Genomic DNA, 25,552 nt, shown 5'->3' with positions numbered 1-25,552 from the left:
ATCCGGAACAGCAGTATTTCTTCTTCCAATATTTCCGCTGATAACCGAGTACCCACTTTCGAGGCGAATCGGAGTCTGAATTAAAACCACTTAGCGCAATGATATCCTGTGAGGTAAAAGCCAGTGCGTCAGAGATAATACAGTCGCTACAAGTATGGACATATAATAAGGGGAGATGTCATTATGATAGAAACTTGAAGCCGATGTCCGCCATGTTAGGTACCCCAAACAATAGCTTCTGATGAAACTGTTTTGGTAAAAAATGCCAGCTTTCGTCATCTGCTAATCATTCTGATTATAGTCTGAAACTGTTTTGGTAAAAAATGCCAGCTTTCGTCATCTGCTAATCATTCTGATTATAGTCTAAAGCATAAAGGAATCACGTTTCAATAGTAAGTGGACTCGCTCGAGCGATATTCTTCTTTATAGGCATGAATTTTGGTTGTGCGGTTTACTTATACTGTAGTGATTTTAATTCTGTCAATTGACTTCGGATTTCCTATTAGTCCGAGTCGAAAATTTGTTCGTGTGAACGTCGTGAGAAGGAAAGATTGAAAGACGACGAAATATAGCAAAATATATTTTCAGCCTTCTAGGGAAGATGATATACGAGGGTTGGAACTTTAATAGTGGCAACTATTTATTTACAGCTCGTACAAAATAGGTACGCGTTTCAAAGTTTTACTGGCCTTCACAGTAGTCACCAGCATTGTGTATAACCCGTTGACAGCGATGTGGAAGTCGGAAGATACTCTTAGCAATATTGACAGTTAGATCGGCGCGGTCTATTGCCCGATGAATTTGTAGCAGTTCTGATGCGAATGCCGTGAAGTGTTTCCTACAGTTTAGAAATCATGTTGAACTAAAAAGGGCTTAAGTGAGGGAAGTGCAGTAGGTGGTATAGTACTTAGCAGCCCCATCAGTCAAACAAATCAGTAACAGCTTGCACCGTACGTGCTTGAGCATTGTCCTGCGAAATGATGGTCAGGTCCTGCAGGAAGTGTTATCAGTTCTGTCTCTAAGCTGGTCGTAGGCTGTGTTCCAAAAATGAACAGCACAGAGACTGAAGTGATGACACTTTCTGCATGACCTGACCATCATTTTGCAGGACAATGGTCAAGCACGTACAGTGCAAGCTGCAGTGACCAGTTTTGTTTTGTTTTCTACTGCATTCTTAACACATATGTGCTAGATTTTTGGAGAACGGACAGTGGACTTACATAACAAAGAAATATAAATATTCATCCTGTTAGTGGAAGTGCAGTGTACAAAATTCTAGCACATACAGGGTGGATCCGTGATGGTGTTTCAAACTGTCGCGGACGATGCATAATGTTAAATATATCAGTTGGAGGTAAGGAACCCTGTTCGAACAGACAGAGTAGAAAGGTATAAGCGAAAATCGTTCTGATGCCTCTGACAGTGGAATGCATGGACAGGTATTTTTCTTGCTAAAATTGTAAGGCATGAATTTTCAGAGGTGGTCGTATGGACCAAAACAAGGGATAAATGTCTAATAAAATGAGCTATGAGAACTTGTTCATTTTCACTACTGTAAAACACATCTCTGCTACTACAAATTCTTTGGTTAACATATTTCTGTAGGAGGTAATGTGGACAGAAACAGGAAAAGAAGTCCAGTAAATATGGACTCTAAAAGGTGTACTTGAAGACCTATGAGCATTCGTTCAGTGCTTGTAGATCCTAAGGGAAACATTTGAGAACCCATGTTTACTGGACTTTTTTTTCTTGTTTTGGTCCATACTTCCCCCCCCCCCCCCCCCCTGAAAGTTGCCTACATCACCACGAAATCACCCTGTATGTGTAGCAGAACGTTAAGAATGAAGTAGGAAACAAAATAAAAGCCTTATCACCGCAGATGTTTTAAAAGAAAGCGAAAAGCGTGTGGTTAAAATAAGACTTATTATGGTTGCGAAAGACGGTAGTAGGCGTACATTTTAGGTTCTGGAGATTTCGAGCGTTACATTACCGAAATGGAGGGCTGGCTCTCCCAGTTGTTGAAATATTCACCTTGTTGCCCCGTGCTGGAACCTCCATATTTGTGTCCCCTGAAGAGGGTGTGCCCCCGTCCCCAGAAACTGGGCTCCTTGTTGCTCCACGGGTGCTACTGGGTATTCGGTATTCGGACCACCCAGTCATATCTGATTGGGTCCTTCATCCGCCATACGACGGACGCGACAAGATCCCCCATGTGTCAGAATATATGGAGAAATAGAGGCTACATCTTAAATGTGTGGAAGAAGATACAATTCCATTCAGCGTCAACAAGTCCAAGCCCTCAAGGAAAAGAGACGTTCGAATACCGGGAAATAGATGGTCTTAAAAATGCCGGAATAGGAATATTGCCTAAACATTGAAGTGAGTAAGAAGAAGAACAAAATTTAGATCGTAACTTAAAATACAGGAAAAGCATAGAATACAGATACAAATTAGGCTAAGACACTGTTTTAAGTAAGAGCTGGCTGCATATCCTTATATTAGTACAAGTTATGATTTTATATTATGAGTCAGAAGTTTTTGAGAGCACTAGGATGTACGAAACATGCCACAAAATCTCTAACTGAAATATTTCACAAATTAACGTTATTTCAGGGTAATTATACTATTTGGTAATGGAAAAATTAAGACTGCAACATAACACTAAAATGTTGAAAAGACCACATGCTAAGACTCGAACACTCTAGAACCGACAGTTTTCAATAAAGATAACTATTGCAACATACAGATTTCCGAAAAAAAATGAGGTGGTCTTTATAAGGACGAGAATAAGGAATTTCAAATAAGGTTTACCAATTCAAAAACAAACAGTTATTAGTGGAGTCTAGTTTAGAAGTGCAAGTGATTTTTGTGAATAGCAAGTTTTGAATATTTCTCTGCATAAAATGTTTCTACATGATATACACTATCGTTATCAGAAAAATGTAATTATGCACTAACTAATGAAGTTTTAAAAAAATACTCCTTGAATAAGAATTTAGAGGGTTCGTATACGTCAGTACATGAATTACGTATGGAACAGACATTAGAAAAAATAATAAACTTATCAGAAATGGTATTATAGCAAGTGCAGCTACACTCCTGGAAATGGAAAGAAGAACACATTGACACCGGTGTGTCAGACCCACCATACTTGCTCCGGACACTGCGAGAGGGCTGTACAAGCAATGATCACACGCACGGCACAGCGGACACACCAGGAACCGCGGTGTTGGCCGTCGAATGGCGCTAGCTGCGCAGCATTTGTGCACCGCCGCCGTCAGTGTCAGCCAGTTTGCCGTGGCATACGGAGCTCCATCGCAGTCTTTAACACTGGTAGCATGCCGCGACAGCGTGGACGTGAACCGTATGTGCAGTTGACGGACTTTGAGCGAGGGCGTATAGTGGGCATGCGGGAGGCCGGGTGGACGTACCGCCGAATTGCTCAACACGTGGGGCGTGAGGTCTCCACAGTACATCGATGTTGGCGCCAGTGGTCGGCGGAAGGTGCACGTGCCCGTCGACCTGGGACCGGACCGCAGCGACGCACGGATGCACGCCAAGACCGTAGGATCCTACGCAGTGCCGTAGGGGACCGCACCGCCACTTCCCAGCAAATTAGGGACACTGTTGCTCCTGGGGTATCGGCGAGGACCATTCGCAACCGTCTCCATGAAGCTGGGCTACGGTCCCACACACCGTTAGGCCGTCTTCCGCTCACGCCCCAACATCGTGCAGCCCGCCTCCAGTGGTGTCGCGACAGGCGTGAATGGAGGGACGAATGGAGACGTGTCGTCTTCAGCGATGAGAGTCGCTTCTGCCTTGGTGCCAATGATGGTGGTATGCGTGTTTGGCGCCGTGCAGGTGAGCGCCACAATCAGGACTGCATACGACCGAGGCACACAGGGCCAACACCCGGCATCATGGTGTGGGGAGCGATCTCCTACACTGGCCGTACACCACTGGTGATCGTCGAGGGGACACTGAATAGTGCACGGTACATCCAAACCGTCATCGAACCCATCGTTCTACCATTCCTAGACCGGCAAGGGAACTTGCTGTTCCAACAGGACAATGCACGTCCGCATGTATCCCGTGCCACCCAACGTGCTCTAGAAGGTGTAAGTCAACTACCCTGGCCAGCAAGATCTCCGGATCTGTCCCCCATTGAGCATGTTTGGGACTGGATGAAGCGTCGTCTCACGCGGTCTGCACGTCCAGCACGAACGCTGGTCCAACTGAGGCGCCAGGTGGAAATGGCATGGCAAGCCGTTCCACAGGACTACATCCAGCATCTCTACGATCGTCTCCATGGGAGAATAGCAGCCTGCATTGCTGCGAAAGGTGGATATACACTGTACTAGTGCCGACATTGTGCATGCTCTGTTGCCTGTGTCTATGTGCCTGTGGTTCTGTCAGTGTGATCATGTGATGTATCTGACCCCAGGAATGTGTCAATAAAGTTTCCCCTTCCTGGGACAATGAATTCACGGTGTTCTTATTTCAATTTCCAGGAGTGTATTTCACTTCGCTACGTTGCAAAGTCCGTTTTTCGATCACAGACATTATATCGATTTCTGCTGATCCAGTTCATACAGCTCACAATCAACTATTGTTTCCGAAAGCTAACACCACGACTTTCGACATGTTCTCGTTGTAACAACTGTCCAGTGTCCCAATGAATAATATAAAAAGTTATTCATGATGGAAAAAGTCCGTTCCAGTAGAGTTTGAAAATACAACTTCGATTGTAAGGTCCTTTTTATTTTACAGTGCTTAAACCACGACCGGTTTCGAACTCTTACATGGCCATCATCAGATGTGGTAGCTTCCTGGCGTGACGCCAAGCGCCGCGTTCTATACTCGTGCATCGCGGCGCTCAGGGTCACAGCACAAAGTTATTAAACCTGATGATGGTCATATAAGACCTAGAAACCAGTCGTGGCTTAAGCACCGGAAAAAAAATTACAACTGCAGCGATATCTTCAACACCTGTTGTAATGCTCAGCGATGGATGTTCCTCCAGCAGAATTGTTTGTGGAACCGCTCCATTTTTACCTAATATAATAAGGGCTGTTGTAGATTTATCTTGAACTACAGTCAACGTAAAACACGTAACAGCAACAGTGCCACGGTGCAAATTAAATTCGGAGAAACAGGTAAATGATTTGACGCTGAAAGAGGATCTCCGGGAGAAGATCTAGTCTCACATATATTACTTACATCAGGTTTGAAATACAAGTTTAATATACTAGACACAGGACAAAGCGATCCCTATAACAGGATATAACCAAATTATCTCGGCTTTGAATTTAATATTGTGATGTTTACAGATAACCAATATGAAGTTCAGCAGATGCTATCGAAGCTCATAGATCTTAAGGTATTCACTTTAGATCCCTTATTTACTGAACATTTTTTTCTTGTTTTGGCTCATAGAACAACCTCTAAAAGTTTGTCGGTGGAATTCAGGTTCATCCTGTTTGTCCTATGAGACTTTACTTTCGAACATCCTGTAAGTCTCAAAAACTGTCGACGACCTAGTAGAATGAATGATGCAGTTTAAAAATCCCCCGGTTTAATACACTGAAAATTTCATTTAGATTGCTTCATTTTCCCTATTATCGTATCTTTCGCATGGGGACAATAGTGTGCGACATTTAAGTTAGACTTATTAAGGAAACACATCGCTGTTGCAGTCTAGTTTAATTAAGAATTTTATGTTGCGTTGGCATTATCGATGACAACGTGGATGCGTTAACTGCTATGTGGAATAAGAACTATTTTTCTCAGACGTCGATAGTTTAATTATACCATATGATGCACGAAGAGACACTGTGTGGATTAAATTGTGGCAGCACAGTATGGAAAGTATGGTAGTGGCCCAGACATTGCTGAGAAGCCTTAGTGGCAATCGGATATGTGATCCATTGTCACACAGCAACATTGTGACATGTGGAAAATGTTACCTTGCGACGTTATGAGATGCGATTCATTGCATCCTAGCAACATTGTGACATATGACCCAATGCCACATACGAATACTGTAACATGTGAACAAATGCCACTTGGCAACACAGTGACATACAACCAAGTGTTATCTGGAAACACAGTGACTCATGGCCCAGTGCCATATGGAAATACAGTGACATGTGACCAACACCTGGCAACATACTTCCACGCGACCCAGTGGCACCTCACAACTTTGTGTCACGTGACCGAATGCCGCCTGACTGCCACTCATCTAATGCTGCCCACGGTGATACTGAATGTCGCGAGGTGGTGTTTCTGGCACCTAATGCGTTAAGTGAGGTATATAAACGGACCATAGACGAATGCGTAGTACTATACAGGTCGCAAATGGGAAAACAGCACTGACTTAAGTGACTTCTTCAAAAGGCATTTCGGAAATGGTGAAACTGGTAGACTGTCCGCACGTTACTGACACGAGAACGTATGGCAGGTGTTTGAAGGATAGTGAAATCACGAGCCGACGACAAGGCGGTGGACGTCCACTCCTCATCACAGAACGTGGAGGTTGGAGGATTCCCGCTCTTGAAATCAGAATGGACTGCCAACCATGCAGGATCATCGATACTGGACGGTGTATTAATGAAAACGTGTCACTTTGTCGGATGAAGCACGTTTCTTGCTACACAAGGTCGATGGTTATGTCCAGATACGCCATCATCCATGCTGCTAAAAACATACACCACGCGCCACATGGGCAGGCCAGTGTGGCTGTGTTATGCTATGGGGAACGATCACATCGGCTTCCATGGGTCCTCTGGTACTCGTTGAAGGCACTGTGAACTACGTGAATTTTGCAGTGGACCACCTGCATCCTTTCACGGTTTGATGTATTTCACAATGGCTACGGCATCTTCCGTCAGGGTAACTGTCCATGTCGACGGCCAGAATCGCTTTACAGTCGTTTGAGGAGCACGATAGTGAACTCACTTTGATGGCTTGCCCACCAGATTCACCTGCTTGGAATCCGACTGAACTCATCTGGGAGGCTATCGGGAGCCAGCTCCGCGCTCACAAACCATCGTCCTGCAGTTCACTGGATTAATGTCATCTGAGCGTTGACATCTGGTGCTCTGGAAACTTACCAATGGAGTAGTAGATACTATGCCACGCAGAGTCGATGATGCAGTGCGTTACAAGGACGAATCATCAGGTTATCAGTCAGGTGATTACATTGCTTTGCCTTATTAGTGAATCTCCCTGCAACACAATAAATTTTTCACTCTGGAGCGGAGTGAGCGCTATATGAAACTTCCTTGCCAGATTAAAACTGTGTGTCGGAACCAGACTCGAACTTGGGACCTTTGACTTTAGCGGGTAAGTACTCTACTGACTGAACCATCACGAATCTGGGCCAGTCTCCAGAGCTGTACTTTTGCAAGTTTCGAAGGACAACTTGTGTGTAGTTTGGAAGGTAAGTTATGAGATATACTGGCGGAAGAGGAACTGTGAGGACGAGTCGTGAGTCTTAGTGGTGTAGCTCGATCGGTGGGGCACTTGTCCACATCTCAAGACTCGGTCCGGCATGCAAGTTCATATCTGTTAGCAGCTTGTGGTCTAATGGAGCCAGTCTGCCATTGGCTGTGCTACAGTACGGACACGTGCCTGCGTTCTATGTGTGGGCAACGCTTGTCTTGGTTGTTTTTATATCAGCCACTACACGCACTGCGGCTGTACTGTGAATTAATCTTGTAAAGCATCCCTACGATTCACGATTCGCGGCCCAGAGCACTCGATGTGGAAGGGCTTTTAAGAGACAAGTTGAAGAGGCCATCATCGGACATCATAGACACATATTTTTTCCATCGTAAGCAGCACAACGTACGTGGAGGTTATTAATGACGCCACGTGTGACAAGACCTTCACGGAGGTAAGTAAAGAACTTCGCTTCTGCCACGCGGATGGCAATGTAGGCACTGTGACCAATGATCATGATTGATACGGCGTGCGAACAATTAGAGTTTTCGATCTGCCTCTTGAGCTATCAGCTGAAGCTGTGATATCAGCCCTCCAGCTCTACGGCACGGTTCTCAACCACGTAGCCGAGAAAAAGGCTTAATGGTGTCCGACAAGTGCATATCAATCTCCGTAGCACTGTACCCTCCTACCTCCGCACTGAGGGGCTGCAAAGCCATTATCATGTACGACGACGGACGGCGTACATGCTCGGGATCCGGGAACGAAGGACAAACGCAGTCGGAATGTATACAGTGACAGACCGCACAATTACCCCCTATGAACGTGACGCCCCTACCCAAGCCGTCTGCTCTACCGGCGACGTATGCAACAGGGTTTTACCCCGCTACGTTTTCACGAAGCCTGCCGCTTAGCCTCCCAAGCCCCAACACACATCACAGAGTGACGATTTGGGCGACGGGAAGGGACCAAAAGTTAAGGGCAGTGAAGTAGGCCACCACATAGCAGCCTCCTCCACCCAACACTATGACCGGCGTCGGCACTATATCAGCACCTGGTTCCCTTGTGGTGCCGATGGAAGCACAGATGGCAGGACTCGATGCTATCTGATGCAGAAGAATATGTTCGCAAACATCGACACAAGGAACCAGTGACTATACCATGCACGAGGATGACGACGTCAAATGTGCGGACGACGCCCACCTCCCGATGTCAGCCGACGGTGACAGTGGCGGACAACCATGTACAACGATCCGTCCAGCGCCCGTCCTCTCTGCGGTCGTCGTAAAGAAAACCGCGTGGATGGAAGCAGTATCTGGTATCGTACAACCAGCCCGTCACAGGCGAAGACCGTGTGGACACTGAACACTCCCCCTCACAACGACATCGGGAAATGATGAAGACACGTCGGTGATCCCACTGCGATCGACGCACCCAGTTAGCCCAATTCACCCATGGTGGATCAACTGTCAGCAACCCCGCAGCAAGCGTACAGTGCAGCCGAAGTCAACACCAATATGATTCGCAGTATGGTGAAGATACAGTTACTCCGAGACAAGTTTACCACGTCAGATGTCGACGGTTCCGTATTACAGGAGGTGCATATTGCGGCGATTCCCGATATTTATAAATACGACTTGTATCACTCCATTGGTGTTCAGGCCGGGTGCAGGGTGGCGATATCCGACCGAGAGGGGCTACTCGTCATAGATGTGACCGTAGTCCTATCCACATACGACGTGGTCCTTACCATATTCGAAATGTATATCATTGATCTCAGCCACGACATCAACGTTCTGCTTCTTACTCTGTAGACATCGCCCTCCTTTCCTTGGTCTTTTCGACCACGCTGTTCTTGGAGGCGACTTTAATTGCATATTGCATCCGAAAGGCCAACATCCCGGCTACTCTCTGTGCCCGGCCCTACGCACAATTGTGGAAGAACTCCGCCTTATTGACGCACGGCAGAAGAAAGTCTGCAGCGACACCCCTGGCCATAAACATCTTACAAGTCTTTCTGCAAGCAGCGTAGATCGCATCTACGTGTCCCACACACTCCAGTCCAGAGTGCTCGCTACGGAAAAATGGTACCTTGCTCTTTCCGACCATTGCTTGCTCACCAGCTCTCTCCTACTTCCACAGCAGTCAGGTTGGCGCAACCGTGGGACATGGAAGCGCAACATGTCCCCATTCCATGACCCAGTTTGTCAACATCGTGTCGCAGCAGTGTGGACTTCTTGTGAACACCGCCTTCCCAGGTACGCCTTTGTTGCACCTCATATGTGTCAAACCAATTATCACGAGGTAGTTGGTCCAATGAAAGAAGAATCGGCTGCGTGGCAGCGCGGGACCATAAATTATTACCATACCAGGCTACGGGAACTCGACATCCAACCTCCAACACCCGAAACCCACAGGGAGCGACAACGCATGAACGCCAATCTCATTTCATCGACACGCTGTAAGCTTCAGGGCATGGTGATGAGGTCACACACTCAGGAATTCACGCCTGAGGAAACACCATCGACGCTCCATGCAACTTCCGACTATCGTCATCGTCGCCAACAGCTTGTTACCATCCTCCTCAAGCAAGACGGTAGGCGTGTCAGTATACAAACGAGTATTGCCTCCACATTTGCTGTCCACTAGCCCACTGTCGACAAATGTACAACGACAGAAAAGCAGACGATGCGACATCTGAGGACGTTCTCAGACACGTCAGACGTACTCTCGACACTACAGTGGCTACATCCTTGGCGGCGGCAGTTACTACAGACAAGGTGGCAGACGCTATCGCCAAGGTGCGACGAACAAATAGCTAGATCCAGATGGCCCACTGGCTGAATTATATCGAGTGTTCTGAGACCTGATGATCCAGCAGTTAAACAATGCTCCAGGAGCTGCTCACTCCCAAATTCCAAATACCAACGGCCTTTGTGACAGGCATTTTAATTCCAGTACATAATCCGTCTCGACGTCCAAAGATCATAAACTTTGGCCTGCTTACACTTCTCAGTGAGGACTATAAGGTCTATGCGCGCCTGCAGGCGGCAAGTGTACCCACTGTACTGTCCTGATTCCTTTGACCGGAGCAGACGTCAGCCGTCGTGCCAACCTGTAAACTGCCACAGGCGAATGTCGGGATCTCGTCATGCTCGCCACGTCCTACCGTCTCCGTTCACCACTGGTGTCAATCGATTTCGATAGTGCCTTTGATAAGGTCCGACACCAGTACTTTCTGTCGGTAGTGAAGCACATAGCTCTCCTATCCATCGACAGCCTGGGACACGCGCGTGTCGGTGCCACATCAAGTATTCAAGTCAACGGTCGACAGGCGGGACAGATTCCAATACGGCGTTCCGTCAGTCATGGTTATTCCGTGTCCACTGTGTTGTTCTCGATCGCTCCCAAACCACTTATCAGAAGTCTCCTACTTCGCCTTACGTGATTCGCCCTATGCAGCCAAACTTTCCATTTCCAGGCATATCCCGATGACTCCCTGCTCATGCACTTGCACCTATAGAAGTACACAACGCCGTTGCTTTGACCCGACAGTATGGAAGAACCTCGGGAAACATCCTACATGTGCTCAAGTGGCCAAATTAGTGATTAAGAACATCGGTCGTTGTCTCCAAGACGAAGGAGCACAGCTGGCGCCAGTGATGAACAAAGTCTGCTACATGGGTATCACATTTACTGGACATACCCACCGTACGACGGCATTCAGCTACGGCCGTTTGCTTCAAACGATACGATCCAACATCCAACACAGCCTCGGCCACAGCTTGAATCCGCTCCAGTGAGCGGCCTACGTTGACACCTATGTAGCGCCCAAATTTTCCATCCGCTGTAATCCCAAGATGCCAGTTCCAGTCATCTTTTGGGTGCTTCGTATTGACAGCAACCATCTTTGAGGTTCGCTACGAAATCCTCACCATCTCCAGCAGGACGACTCAGTGTCGTCCGTGTTAGAGCCAGGATATCCGCTTTATAATGCACTTACATCTACATCTACATTTATACTGTTCCAGTCGCGGATGGTTCACGGGAAGAACGACTGCCGGGAGGCGTCCGTGCGCGCTCGAATCTCTCTAATTTTACATTCGTGATCTCCTCGGGAGGTATAAGTAGGGGAAAGCAATATATTCGATACCTCATCCAGAAACGCACCCTCACGAAACCTGGATAGCAAGCTACACCGTGATGCAGAGCGCCTCTCTTGCAGAGTCTGCCACTTGAGTTTGCTAAAATCTCCGTAACGCTATCACGCTTACCAGATAACCCTGTGACGAAACGCGCCGCTCTTCTTTGGATCTTCTCTATCTCCTCAGTCAACCCGATCTGGTACGAATCCCACACTAATGAGCAATACTCAAGTATAGGTCGAACGAGTGTTTTGTAAGCCACCTCCTTTCTTGATGGACTACATTTTCTAAGGGTTCTCCCAATGAATCTCAACCTGGTACCCGCCTTACCAACAATTAATTTTATATGATCATTCCACTTCAAATCGTTCCGCACGCATACTCCCAGATATTTAACAGAAGTAACTGCTACCAGTGTTTGTTCCGCTATCATATAATCATACAATAAAGGATCCTTCTTTCTATGTATTCGCAATACATTACATTTGTCTGTGTTAAGGGTCAGTTGCCACTCCCTGCACCAAGTGCCTATCCACCGCAGATCTTCCTGCATTTCGCTACAATTTTCTAATGCTGCAACTTCTATGTATACTACAGCATCATCCGCGAAACGCCGCATGGAACTTCCGACACTATCTACTAGGTCATTTACATATATTGTGAAAAGCACTGGTCCCATAACACTCCCCTGGGGCACGCCAGAGGTTACTTTAACGTCTGTAGACGTCTCTCCATTGAGGACAACATGCTGTGTTCTGTTTGCTAAAAACTCTTCAGTCCAGCCACACAGCTGGTCTGATATTCCGTAGGCTCTTACTTTGTTTATCAGGCGACAGTGCGGAACTGTATCGAACGCCTTCCGGAAGTCAAGGAAAATAGCATCTACCTGGGAGCCTGTATCTAATATTTTCTGGGTCTCATGAACAAATAAAGCGAGTTGGGTCTCACATGATCGCTGTTTCCGCAATGATAAAGCGTTGGCGCTGTTCTTCCACGTCCCTTATGCGCAGCCTGTTGCAGGTTCTTATGCCGGCCTTACCTGTCTCATCGGTCAATGTGGCCCACACTGACCCAACACTTTCCCACATATCGACCTCAGTATTCCCACATATCGAACTTAGTATTGTACGCGATGCCCTTCTGACCACGCCCGCATCACGGGGAAGACTTTTACGCTGTTTTAGCAACGCTTCCCCCGTAATATGTTCGAGAACCACGGCCCAGATATTCGTTGGTCACCAGTCTACAAGAACATCCATGTACCCTTCCTTGCAACCGATGCAGGAGCTCCATGGCACCGCATCATTAATGGTAAATACCTGACAAATAGGCGACTACACCATAGTGGACTGACCAAATCACCGTTATATACTCGTTGCCACAGTGAGGATACTAATGATTACCGACTCACATGTCCGTCGAGACACGATGTCTGGCAACTCGTGCAACGGATACTGGCATGTTACCTCTGTGCCCCGTCAACGTCTGTCGGCCGCAATTTTTTCTCCTTCCAGAGTACACACATTTTCCACTTACCGAGCCCCACACTATCAGATGGTTCAAGGGTCTGACAACAGCATACCTCTTCAGCGACGGTGCGCACTCCAAGCTCGACTTTGGTTTGGTACCATGTTTTGGATGCTCACACTGCACTTGGACGAACTCAGTACTACCGACGTCAGTTTGCTGATTACTTAAACTGTAATTTACGACACCCCACGCAGTGTTGGGGGGGGGGGGGGGGTACCCGACATTCTAAGTTCCTGATCCCTCACAACACCCTTTTTCGGTACGGTACGGTGTAACAGCCTAGTCCTGGCCAGTGAGTGGGATACACGCTCCAAGAAGTGCGCTCTACGCCTCCCAATTTATCTTTCTTTGTTTTCTCCTTTATTCTTCCTTCAGGTTTCTCTTTCTTCTCGGCCCCAATGTTTGTAGACCTTGAGCCGTTAGAAAAGTCTGCCGTTATTGAGCACAGTCAGGACAATAAAAATAACAAGTAAACCAAAAAACAAAGTTTTATACATTTCCAAACCCATGCCAATCGCTGTGGCTCTTCCTGAGAAACAAAAACAAAAAGTGCTTAGCATCGCTGCCTTTAGATTGCTGCGACTCCCGCCCGTGTTGGACATTATCTTCGCTTTGGACTATGTTTGGGTGTTGTCAAAATCGTTTTATCTCTCTTTCACCTCATCGATAAGTCGCCAAAACGGCGTCAAATAGAAATACATGGTCCTCGCTTCTGAAGAATCAGGGAGAGAATTTCGCGTTCAATGATGCTGAAAAAAAAAAAAAAGAAAAGTATTTCCTTGCGCCTTTACTGAGGGCCTTTTAATTCCGTCCTTGCAGCTACGACAACATGCGTATTTTGTTACCAAATGCGTTTCGTTTCATTGAAATAAAACATCATCAGTGTCTGTAATGAATGATATTTATCCTTTGACTTGCGTTCCAGGTCGAAAAACAGTTCGTTACAAGATGTTGATTTTTACTTACGGTAGTCAGTGGCTTGTTTTTTGCTCACATCAGGAACCGTTGTCTGCAAGGGCGTTTTTGGATGATTTCTGCGATTGGTACTGTTGATTCTGACCTAATCCCACGCTGCTTACCAAAGCTATGCATTTTTTAAAGTTAAACACAACACAATGTAGTACTACCACTGTTTATTTGTATCCTTCTGGCTAAATATAAATTTAGTCATACAGACACGAAGAAACAGTTGTAGTACTACACAGCGTTGTGTTTAGCATAAAAAAGCATAGTTTTGCAAACCAGTGTGAGATTAGACCAGAATCAACAATGCCAGACGAAGCAATAACCTAAAAATGTGCAAGTAGACGGTGTTCCCTGGTGTGAGCGAAAAACAAGGCATCGAATGCCGTAAGTAAAAGTCAACATCTTGTAATAAACTGTTCTTCGACCTGGAATGAAAGTCAAATTGTAAATGTCTTTTATTACAGACCACTCACCGATGTTCCATTTCAGTGAAACGAAAATCATTTGCTGACAAAACACGCAGTTTCTCTTAGTTTTAAATACGGAATCAAGATACACTCAACAAATGTAGACCAATTAAGGACATTATGAGCACACAAATGAAGAACCCAATGCGTTTGTCCGAGCCGAACTGAGCAGCCGAGCGGTCTCAGGCGCTTTGCCACGGTTCGCGCAGCTGTCCCCGTCGGAGGATCGAGTCCTCCCTCGGACATGTGTGTGTTTATTGTCCTTAGCGTAAGTTAGTTGAAGTTGGATTAAGTAGTGAGTAAACCTAGGGAAGCCCGCCCGGTTGGCCGTGCGATCTAACGCACGGCTTTCCGGGCAGGAAGGAGCGTTGGTCCCCGGCACGAATCCGGCCGGCGGATTTGTGCCGGTGAGCCGGCCAGTCGGTGGATGGTTTTGAGGCGGTTTTCCATCTGCCTCGGCGAAAGCGGGCTGGTTCCCCTTATTCCGCCTCGGTTACACTATGTCGGCGATTGCTGCGCAAACAAGTTCTCCACGTACGCGTACACCACAATTACTCTACCACGCAAACATAGGGGTTACGCTCGTCTGGTGTGAGACGTTCCCTTGGGGGTCCACCGGGGGCCGAACCGCACAATAACACTGGGTTCGGTGTGGGGCGGCGGATGGGTGAAGTGGACTGCGATAGTCGTCGTGGGGTTGTGGACCACTGTGGATGCGGCGGGGACGGAGCCTCTCCGTCGTTTCTAGGTCCCCGGTTAACATAACATAAAATAAGCCTAGTGACCGATGACCTCAGCATTTTGGTCCCATAGGAACTTACCACAAAAAGTTACCATTTGTCCGAAGTAGCATGTTGACGACTGTGTAGCCCGTATCAAAGAGACACTATATAACATTGAGGCTCTGCTGGTGCGCTGTGCAGCCGGGCGGCGCAGACACGGAGGCGGCGTCGGCGTCGGCGTCGGCGTCGTGCCGGCGGTCGGTGCGGCTGTCGAGGGAGGCGCCGCGCGCCACCGCCTCCTCCCCCGGCTTCCCTCGCCACTACCCGGACAACGCCGACTGCTTCGTCGACGTCGCCGCCCCGGACGGCTACCGCATCGTCGTCGACTTCGAGGAGCTCGTCCTCGAAGACGAACCCACGTGAGTACCACTACTCAGCCTACAGCCCTTCTCGGCTATATCCAATGTACACGTATGTTTCGTAAATAAACTGGCGGAGCGACCATCTGTGCCCTACCATTCACATATTCAGAGATGGAAAAATGTCTGTACATGTGGTGTGCGTACTGTAAGATTGAAATGGCTCTGAGCACTATGGGACTCAACTGCTGTGGTCATAAGTCCCCTAGAACTTAGAACTACTTAAACCTAACTAACCTAAGGACAGCACACAACACCCAGCCATCACGAGGCAGAGAAAATCCCTGACCCCGCCGGGAATCGAACCCGGGAACCCGGGCGTGGGAAGCGAGAACGCTACCGCACGACCACGAGATGCGGGCGTACTGTAAGACCTTCGATACACACACTATCAGATTATTTGACTTGTCGCTCTAATGAAGTAGGCGAGTGCCAGCAATATGTCTCGTGGTCTTATTGTGGCGTGTTTATCTTCTGCCGTTAAATCAGACGATAGAAATGCCACTTGCACGCCTAGAATAGCAGATTGACGGTGACCAACTTTAAAAAGAACTTGATTAATTTTCACACACATGTATTAAAATAATAAAAAGCATAGACATTACGTAACTTGATTCTGGATGCTGTTTACAATTCAAAATCTGAAGTTCCTTTGGTCTTGGTACGTTAATCTTATTCTCACATATCTCTCATACTTGACAAAGGGTCTATACATTTCTCTTCATGGCTATGTACAGGAATATCAGAATCTTATTAGGCGCAGACTGAAACTTGACTACAGACTGGTACAAACTAATGCAGACTCGTACAGACTAATGCAGACTGACTAATCGGAGGTCTATATCTCGCGTGTTCACATATCACTGCGCGGGTGTGATCCGCGAGGAGAAAAGGTTCTACATTAGCAGCAATCTCATTGGCTGCATTACATATTAATACGCTGATCGGTGGAAGCAGAATTTGGTCCGTCTCTAAGGCAGCGCCATCTCGTGTTGCGGAGACGGAGGAGCGCTGCGCCTGCGCTATTGTGCTTAGTGGGGCACGCTCTAGTGGGAAAGTTGTGTATGCGCTGACTACGCGAAACTATGTAGACAACAGTACATAACCCCACGTGTGTCGTAGGACTGACGTGGACTTTTCCTTTGGCCGCTGTCAGTCCCCTGCCCCTGGCAGTGTACTTCTCGTTTGGACGAAGTCAATCCGTGAGGACTGAGTTCACTTCTCGTTTGGACGACATAAGTGCGTGGGAGTGACAGTGACAATATTATAAAACAAACGTAATTTGAATGAAACTTTCAGTACATAGATGAGGTTAGATCAGGACATAATACAAAAGCCAATCATCTGTTTAGTTAATTTTCTAGCTGCGTTGCGCCCGAATGTATTTGTGTTTGTCTTGTTGCATTCAGAACAACATCTGCACGCATTATGCGCCTTTCGTTCCTTTGATTCCAGCTGGTGTTTGTTTCTTCTTATATCGGCAATTACAGGAGTTCCTTCACATGAATGCTGTATGAGGGTATCTGCCATCAGAAATTAGTAAGTTCAGATTTCCTCAAGCCGTGCGGGATTAGCCGAGCGGTCTCAGGCGCTGCAATCATGGACTGTGTGGCTGGTCCCGGCGGAGGTTCGAGTCCTCCCTCGGGCATGGGTGTGTGTTTTTGTCCTTAGGATAATTTAGGCTAAGTAATGTGTAAGCTTAGGGACTGATGACCTTAGCAGTTAAGTCCCATAAGATTTCACACATATTTGAACATCTTTGAGATTTCCGCCATCGGCTGCCTCCTATTCTGCTCGACTGTATTCCAATACCATATCAGAAAACAGTTAAGAACTTGGGTGTAACTTTGGATGAGCATCTCAACTGTGCAGAGAATATAGTCGCAGTGCGCCAGAAGACGTCCGCGTGTCTCTATGCTCTCAAAAAGTTTCGGAACGTATTTCCACAGGACGTGAAATGCCAGCTCGTGCAAGCACTCGTTCTACCGAACCTCCACTATTGTTATGTAATTCAACAAGGCATGAGTAGTGAAAACGAAAGACGGCTAGGACTAACCATGAATATGCGTTACACCTGCAACATTCGTCGATATGATCATGTTAGTGCCTCATACTCCCAGCTAGGGTGGCTGCGGCCGGACAAACTGCGTGACTACCACACTATGTCTACTTCACCGGCTCCTCGTCGCGCAAGCACCCCAGTACTTTGCTTCAGAGATTAAACACCTTTCATGCCATCGTAGTCGAAACACTAATTTTGCCAAGTTAAATAAATCAATAAATAAAAATAAAATAAAAACTGTTTCCGAAATTTTGTGATAGATATTTTACATCCTCGAATATATATAGCGCACTGACAACAGCGGACTTCAAAAAAAAGATCGAATTCTAACTTTCGGTACCATTTTAGTGTCTTTCCCAATGGATTGCTATAAGCAGTCGCCTGATCAGAGAGGTCAGTGGCAGTATTTCCTTTGTTATGCTCAGTAACAATTTTTGGTTTCCTATAAACCTCTCTTTATAGGTTGTCACCCTTTCCATTTTACTCGAATGTCGGGCAAAACAACCCCAAACGTGTTTTTTGTCTTTCCATTTCCAGAATGTAATTCCTTGAGTCTTCTCTTTTGTTATCACTTCCCCCGTTTCAATTTGGTCGTTACAATTTCTTTCGGAATTCCTTTCCTATTTAGCTGAAGGGTACTAACCAACTGCGTATTTTTTGTTATCTGTTTTCTTAACAAATCTACATTGGTATACCAGTTATCGGTACATTATATATGACCTTTATTGAATAAATCTTGACGCAAAACCATCAAACATTTGTTGGCGTGGTATTTTCTTTATCAAGAGCTTTGCCATTGTAAACTCGAAGACTGTAGCCTTTTGTTTTAAATACTGCCTGAATATATTCGTCCTCGGAGTGGTTATGGAGATTCATCGATACATAGTATTTCGGGAGGATTATTTATTCATTTACTTTATTTATGTTGAGTTCGTCGACGATGCAAAATATTTGATAGCTGAACATACACAACTGTGGAATATATTTATAGCGTAAAATATCATATTCCGTTGCCAGTAATTTCTTAATTTACTGCACGACCAGTTTCGGCCGATGATCTCGCTGTTAGGTCCCCTCCCTCATATAAATCAACCAACCAACCAAAGACCAGTTTCGAAGCATAAAGCTTCATCTTCAGCCGCCACCAACTGCGAACGAGAGGAGGGGCCACTAGTGTACAAGTACTATTGCATTGGCATACCAAAATGGAAGCTACAGTCGTGAAAAATGGTCGTCGATAATGAAACGAATATTTGAGAGACAGTCTAAATTATCAACTTTCGTATTTTCTGCGAAACGCACCATTCTCAATAGAATTTCTATATTATCTCCACACATTACATTTCGCGGGAATGTTTGAATAAACAGTGAATCCTAGAAACAAATTAAATGTATGGAAAAAAGTTTCGCCAATCTCATCCACAAAAACAATCCAGACAATCGCTTCATTTCATCCTTGTTTGTTGGCAACCATTGATTCAAACGTTTGGTAACCATGGTCGTTTCTGCAGGATAAGTATTTGTTTGTTCACTGATGTCTTCAAATATTTCATCTTTCATCAAAGTTCATGAAACACTTCGACTTTGCTACACTTTTGTACATTTTTATCACTCACTTGGCAACAAGGTCACTCGTAAAATGCACAGTGTTCATCTGATTGCCTCGAGGATCATACAGGTACTTTGATCACTTACTAAACCATCAGATGAATTCCCACTTTCGGATGATGGCAGTCGCATTACACGGCGACGTTTACGTGGTACAAATAACGTACTCGATGAATCACTGTATTCTCCTCGCGACGTTTATGCTACTATAAGCTACAACGGTTTTTGAAAATAATCGCTGTGAAACTAACCCCTCGTTACCCAAGCGTGGCTTTTCTAACTAGTCGTTCCTTGGAGGCTGTCTTCTGAGCATAACACTGTTGAACAGTGGTATACTTACATTTTGTTTATTTATCCAGCTCGGCGGCAGTTGCCGAGCGAATTTTTTCCCACAGTAAGGCGAAGGCCTGCGTGCTAGATGACAGGTACTGTTGGGTCCCTCAGATGGACTGTTGGCCGGCAGGCGCACTTTTACGCTCCTGATCATACTGTAACTCAGAGGACGACAGGTGCTCGCCGGCACGCGGGACTTCTGCCTCAACGAAAAGCCCAGTAATATCGGATCAACGTGTTAAGCGAAATGTACGATTGTAGCAGCAGATTTGTCACACAGGCCTCCTCAGGTAGCGGATCTTTGATTTATCCTAAAACCAGCAGAACTTTTAACACCAGATACAAAAAACGTATCAAAGCCTGGAAGTATAGGACGAGCCACCCAGGGTTAAGTGGAACATTAAGGAGAAATGGATCACAGGACAACCGAACCTCTAATGCCTAGATTTCGCTCTACAAGTTTAACCCTCTTAAATTCCCTCTATTAGCAGATTATCTATCGCTTGATGCTTAAGGCTGTGTCCCATCAACCAACCCATACTTATGCTCAATTTCTGCCATAAATTCCGGTTTTCCATAATTCAGTTCAGTACATCCTCATTAGTTATTCGATTTACCAACCTAAATTTAACCTTTTTTTTGTAGCCCCACTTTCCAAAAGTTTCTATTCGCATCTTGTCTGAACTGATTATCATTCATGTTTCATCTCGGCACAATCCTACACTCCACAAAAAGAGCTTATGTTACTTATGTGTACCCACACACACACGCCCAGGTAATAGCAAAAAACTGGGAGAGCTGGCATTACTGACAGAAGGAAATGACACACTCGACACCGAAAATAACAGTTTAATTAATGTTATGTTCTGAAATTACAGTACTGTCCACGAAAAGAAGACTTTCAAAAGTTTTTCCGCATATCGGATAGCTGTATGTTTTTAAGGTATTGAATTAGACATTTTATTGTAGGTTCCTTCTCATTTTGTTATAAAATACTTACGTGAGCTGTTTTAAATATACAAATCAATACATCAAAACAAAAAATTCATGTGATATTTCGAGATACTTATTGAGAATGCCTAAAATAGCGAAACGCCTCTGGGTGTTTCAATGAAACTTCATGTGCGGCATGCAAAGAGGCATTTTCTTGCTAACTACTGCAATTTATCCTAAAAAGTTATGCGAGAAGAACATCATTTTTCTTCCAAATATTTCCACTTAAGTTCCCAGCGCATCTATACGACATGTTGTTATGACTTACACCGACCTGTTACAGTCTTAGCAGCACGCCAATAAATTCCTTCGATGACTTATCGTGTCTGTTTGACAAGAACTCCAAACTCTAGAGTATTGTAGAATTAGTGGCACTAGCGTCGTGAGTCCGATTTCCCTTGCAAATGTAGTGCACTTTCCCGGAATCCTTTCAGTCGCCTTATCTATTACAGCTTTTGCTCTGCGGTTGCATTTCATAATACTTCTTGGTATTCAGGTACTGCAATATTCTGACGCCCTCAATATGTTCGGCAATTATATTTTAATGATGACTGGGTGTTGTGTGATGTCCTTAGATTATTTAGGTTTAATTAGTTCTAAGTTCGCCGGCCGCGGTGGTCTCGCGGTTATAGGCGCGCAGTCCGGAACCGTGCGACTGCTACGGTCGCAGGTTCGAATCCTGCCTCGGGCATGGATGTGTGTGATGTCCTTAGGTTAGTTAGGTTTAAGTAGCTCTAAGTTCTAGGGGACTAATGACCGCAGCAGTTGAGTCCCATAGTGCTCAGAGCCATTTGAACCATAGTTCTAAGTTCTAGGGGACGGATGACCGCCGGCTCGGTGGCCGTGCGGTTCTAGCGCTGCAGTCCGGAACCGCGGGGCTGCTACGGTCGCAGGTTCGAATCCTGCCTCGGGCATGGATGTGTGTGATGTCCTTAGGTTAGTTAGGTTTAAGTAGTTCTAAGTTCTAGGGGACTGATGACGTAAGATGTTAAGTCCCATAGTGCTCAGAGCCATTTGAACCATTTGACTGATGACCATAGATGTTGAGTCCCATAGTGCTCAGAGCCATTTGAACCATTTTTATATTTTAATAAGAAACTGTACCTTCTCCTTCCTCGCTGTTAAACGCATTACACTACCATTCATTACGCCGAAAGGAGAAATTTTCCGTGAATACACGTGCGTACCTCACCCCGCTGTCATCCACAGAGCTTGCGACCGCAGAGAGCGAAAGTGAAAGGAGTTTGCCACAATTTGCGGTTGCAGTAAATTTTAACAGGCCACAGGAATTTTAAACTGCTTATAAGGCGTCGACAGCGTTCCTGCTTGCAGGAGGTCCCTGATTCTTTTCGATACTGGGAAACATGGAAGTATATCACAATTCTAATAAGAAATAAATAAGGAATAATAAAAATATTGATATATTCTGAAATCAGAATCAAGCAAAACACAATATTTGACCGAGAACACCCTTCACTTATGTTGCACAGGGGCAAATGACATAAGTACGCGTACTGAAACGATAGCTAAGTGCGTAGAACTATGATCGAGCCGAAGACAGGCTACTGAACCAACACAGCAGATCAAGTTGACAAAGCAGGGATTCCGGTGAATTTGAACAGATGGCTGGCGCATTTGGTTTCCGGTCGTAGTACGAGATACTTGCACTTACTGAACGACGAAATGGCGTGTGTATGTGAGTGACATTGCTGTGTTCTTTTCAAGGTGCTGAACAGCTAAGCTGCTACTAACTGTAAAGTGAAAAATGCCTGTAGCAACACACGTCTGCGAGGATGAAGTATCTGCAGCTGATGGTCCACTTCGAAGCTCAGACCAAGTGAGGTGGCGCAGTTTTTAGGACACTGGGCCGCGTGGGGTAGCCGCGTGGTCTACGGCGCCTTGTCAAGGTCCGTGTGGCTTCCCCCGTCAGAGGTTCGAGTCCTCCCTCGGGCGCGGGTGTGCGTTTTGTCCATAGCGTAAGTTAGTTTAAGTTAGATTAAGTAGTGTGTAGAGTTAGGGGCCGATGACCTCAGAAGTTTGGTCCCATAAATTTCCAAATGTAAGACACTGGAATCGCATTCGGGAGGGCGATGTTTCAAATCCCTGTCCTGCCATCCAGATTTAGGTTATCCGTGATTTCTCTGACTGGCTCCAGGTAAATGTAGGGATGGTTCCTTTAAAGGGGCACGGTCCTTTACCATCATTTAGGAAACAAACCGAGCTTGTGCTCTATTCCTAGTGACCTACTTTCAGCGTCTGTGTTTTATGGCGCACTATGCAATGTCCTTCAACATGCATGCTTGTCTAGAGGAGCAGGCACTGCTGCGATCTACGTGCCTAGGCAAGCAGTAGCAGTAATAAATAGGTCTCTGGCTGTACCGGCAATTGCACGAGTGGAGGACGTGGACACACGGTGACATATGGAGGTTTGCGTCGGTTCCGGAGACGTACTCGGATAAGTAGTTAAGGCGCCCGCTAGCGTGAAGCGGTAAATCCGGGTTGGAGTCCTAGGCTGGCACAAATTTTCATATGTAACTAATAAATTGCGCAACTGAAATCTAATCGTATTCACAGTTGCAAAGACATTCCTTCTATTTCATTTAGCTGTAGACTGCAGCAGTGCCTGTTGCTTCAGACATGCATGCAATTTGAAGGAACATTGCACAGTACACTACAAAACGCAGACTCTGCAAAATAGGTCACTAGGAACGGAGCACAAGCTCGGATAGTTTTCTGACTGATGGGAAAGGAAATGGACCGTGCCCCTTTAAAGGAACCATCCCTACACTTATCTGAAGCCATTCAGGGAAATCACGAATAACCTAATCTGGATAACCGGACAGGGATTTGAAACGCGCCCTCCATAATGCAATTTCAGTGTCCTGAAAACTGTTCCACGTCACTTGGTTTGACCTTCGGATTAGACCATCAGTTGCAGATGCTTCATCCTCGCAGACAATTCTTGCTACAGGCATTTACCACTTTGTAGTTGGTAGCAATTTAGCTGTTCAGCAACTTAAACAGAACACAGCAATGTCACTCACATACACACGCCATTTCGTCGTTCAGTAAGTGCAAGTATCTCATACTACGTCCGCAAACCAATGGCACCTGCCACGTGGTAAAATTCACCGGAATATACCGCTCTGCCACCTTGATCTGCTTTCTTGGTTCAGTAGCCTGTCTCCGGCTCGATCATAGTTCTACGCACTTAGATATCGTTTCAGTACATGTACTTACGTCGTTTTCCACTGTGCAACATCAGCGACGGGTGTTCTTCGCCAAATATTGTATTTTGCTTGATTATGATTTCAGAATATATCAATATTTTCATTCCGGAATGAGATTTTCACTCTGCAGCGGAGTGTGCGCTGATATGAAACTTCCTGGCAGATTAAAACTGTGTGCCCGACCGAGACTCGAACTAGGGACCTTTGCCTTTCGCGGGCAACTGCTCTACCAACTGAGCTACCGAAGCACGACTCACGCCCGGTACCCACAGCTTTACTTCTGCCAGTATCTCGTCTCCTACCTTCCAAACTTTACAGAAGCTCTCCTGCTTGGAAGGTAGGAGACGAGATACTGGCAGAAGTAAAACTGTGAGTACCGGGCGTGAGTCGTGCTTGGGTAGCTCAGTCGGTAGAGCACTTGCCCTCGAAAGACAAAGGTCCCGAGTTCGAGTCTCGGTCGGGCACACAGTTTTAATCTGCCAGGAAGTTTAATATTTTCATTATTCCTAATTTATTGCTTATTCGAGTTGTGATATACTCCCACGTTTGCCAGTATCGAAAAGAATCAGGACCTCCTGCGAGTAGGACCAGTGTAGGCGCCGTACACAGTCGAATGCTAAATACGAAATCAATTTAAAATAGCGATGGTCTGCTAAAACTTACTGCAACCGAAAACTGGAGCAAAATCCGGGTCCTGGTCCAGTACAATTTTTCGTATGTCATTAATAAATTGTGCAGCTGAAGTCTAATCGTATTCGCAGTTGTGAATACATATCTTCTAATGAAGCAAATTTAATTAACTTGACATTTGAATTTTAACTCTGCGAACCTGCGTTCCGACAGAGGGCGTTCATATAGTACCACCCCATACATATGCGTCTGCGCGCCATAGATGGAGCAGTATCCGAAGAGGGCGCTAAACTGGACAAAAAGCGGTCATATAGCGGCTGCCTATACACATGCTTCTCCGCGCCAACTTTTTGTATAAAGTTACCCACGTGTACCTGCAGTCTCTAATCTAAATCACTTGCCTGAAGATGGATGAATGGTTATCAGCCAAAATATGGTGACAAGATGCCAACGTCAGCCGTCTGAAGCCCTAAAACTCCGTGGAATGTCTTAATAGTTTTTCAGTGCCTAAGAGCTTTTATTAATACCTCTCACTTGTGATTCGCAAGGGATGTGCTGCTAACGTGATATATGACGGCCTCGCACTCCAGCGACAGTTGTCGGCTCTGTCTGAAGCAGCAACCACACAAATGGTTAAAATGGCTCTGAGCACTATGGGACTTAACATCTATGGTCATCAGTCCCCTAGAACTTAGAACTACTTAAACCTAACTAACCTAAGGACATCACACAACACCCAGTCATCACGAAGCAACCACACAGGTATTAAGTGCACCAAACAGAGAATTAGTCACCTACAGGAGACATCACGATAATACCGTGTAAGACGGACTCTAATCTTGCTAATGGTCTCAATGCGCTGACAAACGGAGTCCACGAAGTTTTTCATGTATGCCATATACAGCTGAACCTTTATTTCTTATAAGTTCAGTTAGAGCAACCAGACTACTATCCCGGCAACCAAGGCCGCAGTAGCGGAACGTAAAAGAGACTATTAATATAAT

General features: G+C 45.8%; 1 protein-coding gene across 1 annotated transcript in view; it reads left to right on the top strand.

Moving 5' to 3' along the window:
- LOC126252230 (uncharacterized) overlaps nt 1–25,552 on the top strand; it is a 596,261-nt gene that overhangs the window by 96,208 nt on the left and 474,501 nt on the right. The window contains exon 5 of the mRNA XM_049953102.1: nt 15,475–15,692. Coding sequence (XP_049809059.1) covers nt 15,475–15,692 — 218 coding nt within the window. The remainder of the gene's footprint in view (nt 1–15,474; nt 15,693–25,552) is intronic.

The sequence above is a fragment of the Schistocerca nitens genome, chromosome 4 (assembly GCF_023898315.1).
Source record: "Schistocerca nitens isolate TAMUIC-IGC-003100 chromosome 4, iqSchNite1.1, whole genome shotgun sequence".
NCBI classification, from domain to species: domain Eukaryota; kingdom Metazoa; phylum Arthropoda; class Insecta; order Orthoptera; family Acrididae; genus Schistocerca; species Schistocerca nitens.
This window is presented reverse-complemented; position numbering and strand designations above follow the sequence as displayed.